Genomic DNA, 1,059 nt, shown 5'->3' with positions numbered 1-1,059 from the left:
GTTAGTTGTATGTATTCCTTGTTACTGCTAGCCTGGAAGCTCTTCAACATCAGGACTGTGGTTTTTAAAGCTTTGATTCCACAAATCCAATAAAACATCTCACACATAGCCTGGACTCAAGAAATTTTTAATGGCCACATCTGAAACCATAAAAATCCTAGAAGAGAGCACAGGCAGTAATCACTCTGACATTGGTAGTAACAACATTTTTCTAGATATGTCTCCTGAGGCAAGGGAAACAAAAGCAAAAATGAACTATTGGGACTATAGCGAAATAAAAAGGTTCTGCACAGCAAAGGAAACAACCAACAGAACTAAAGGATACCTTTCAGCCGGAACTGCCATCTTCCAGCAATTCACCAAAATGACCAACACAAAGGGAAAAAGGAGAGGTACCCACTATATGTTCTCTAGGCCTTTTAGAAAACATGGAGTTGTTCCTTTGGCTACATACATGCGAATCTGTAAGAAAAGTGATATTGTGGACATCAAGGGAATGGGCTCTGTTCCAAAAGGAATGCCCCACAAATGTTACCATGGCAAAACTGGAAGAGTCGACAATGTTACTCATCATGCTGTTGGCATTGTTGTAAACAAACAAGTTAAGGGCAAGATTCTTGCCAAGAGAATTAATGTATGCACTGAGCATATTAAACACTCAAAAAGCCGAGATAGCTTCCTGAAGCATGTGAAGGAAAATGATCAGAAAAAGAAGGAAGCCAAAGAGAAGGGTACTTGGGTTCAACTGAAGCGCCAGCCTGCCCCACCCAGAGAAGCGCACTTTGTGAGAACCAATGGAAAGGAGCCCGAACTGCTGGAACCCAGTCCCTATGAACTCATGGCATGATAAATGTAAAGAAAATAAAAGACCTCAAGATTGTAAAAATGTTTCTCTTAATTGAGTATAAGTGTGGTGTCCTTTCCCCCAAAAAAATATTTAAAGCAAACTTTGTGTCCTAAAAAAAAACAAAAAACACAAAACTAAAGGGTAACTTACTGAATGGGAGAAGATACTTGCAAATGATACATGTGAAAAGTGCATAGTACCCAAAATATATG

The 1,059-nt window shown here is 39.3% G+C and overlaps 1 protein-coding gene across 1 annotated transcript; it reads left to right on the top strand.

The window, feature by feature from the left end:
* Nucleotides 1-361: 361 nt before the first annotated feature.
* Nucleotides 362-847, top strand: LOC110592169 (60S ribosomal protein L21-like). Its single transcript, XM_044913375.1, has one exon. The coding sequence runs from the start codon at nt 365-367 to the stop codon at nt 845-847; it is 483 nt and encodes a 160-aa protein (XP_044769310.1). The 5' UTR covers nt 362-364.
* The last annotated feature ends 212 nt before the right edge of the window (nt 848-1,059 follow it).

Source organism: Neomonachus schauinslandi, chromosome 3, assembly GCF_002201575.2.
Source record: "Neomonachus schauinslandi chromosome 3, ASM220157v2, whole genome shotgun sequence".
In the NCBI taxonomy this organism is placed as follows: Eukaryota; Metazoa; Chordata; class Mammalia; order Carnivora; family Phocidae; genus Neomonachus; species Neomonachus schauinslandi.
The sequence above is the reverse complement of the archived record's forward strand: the minus strand, read 5'-3'. Positions and strand labels throughout refer to the sequence as shown.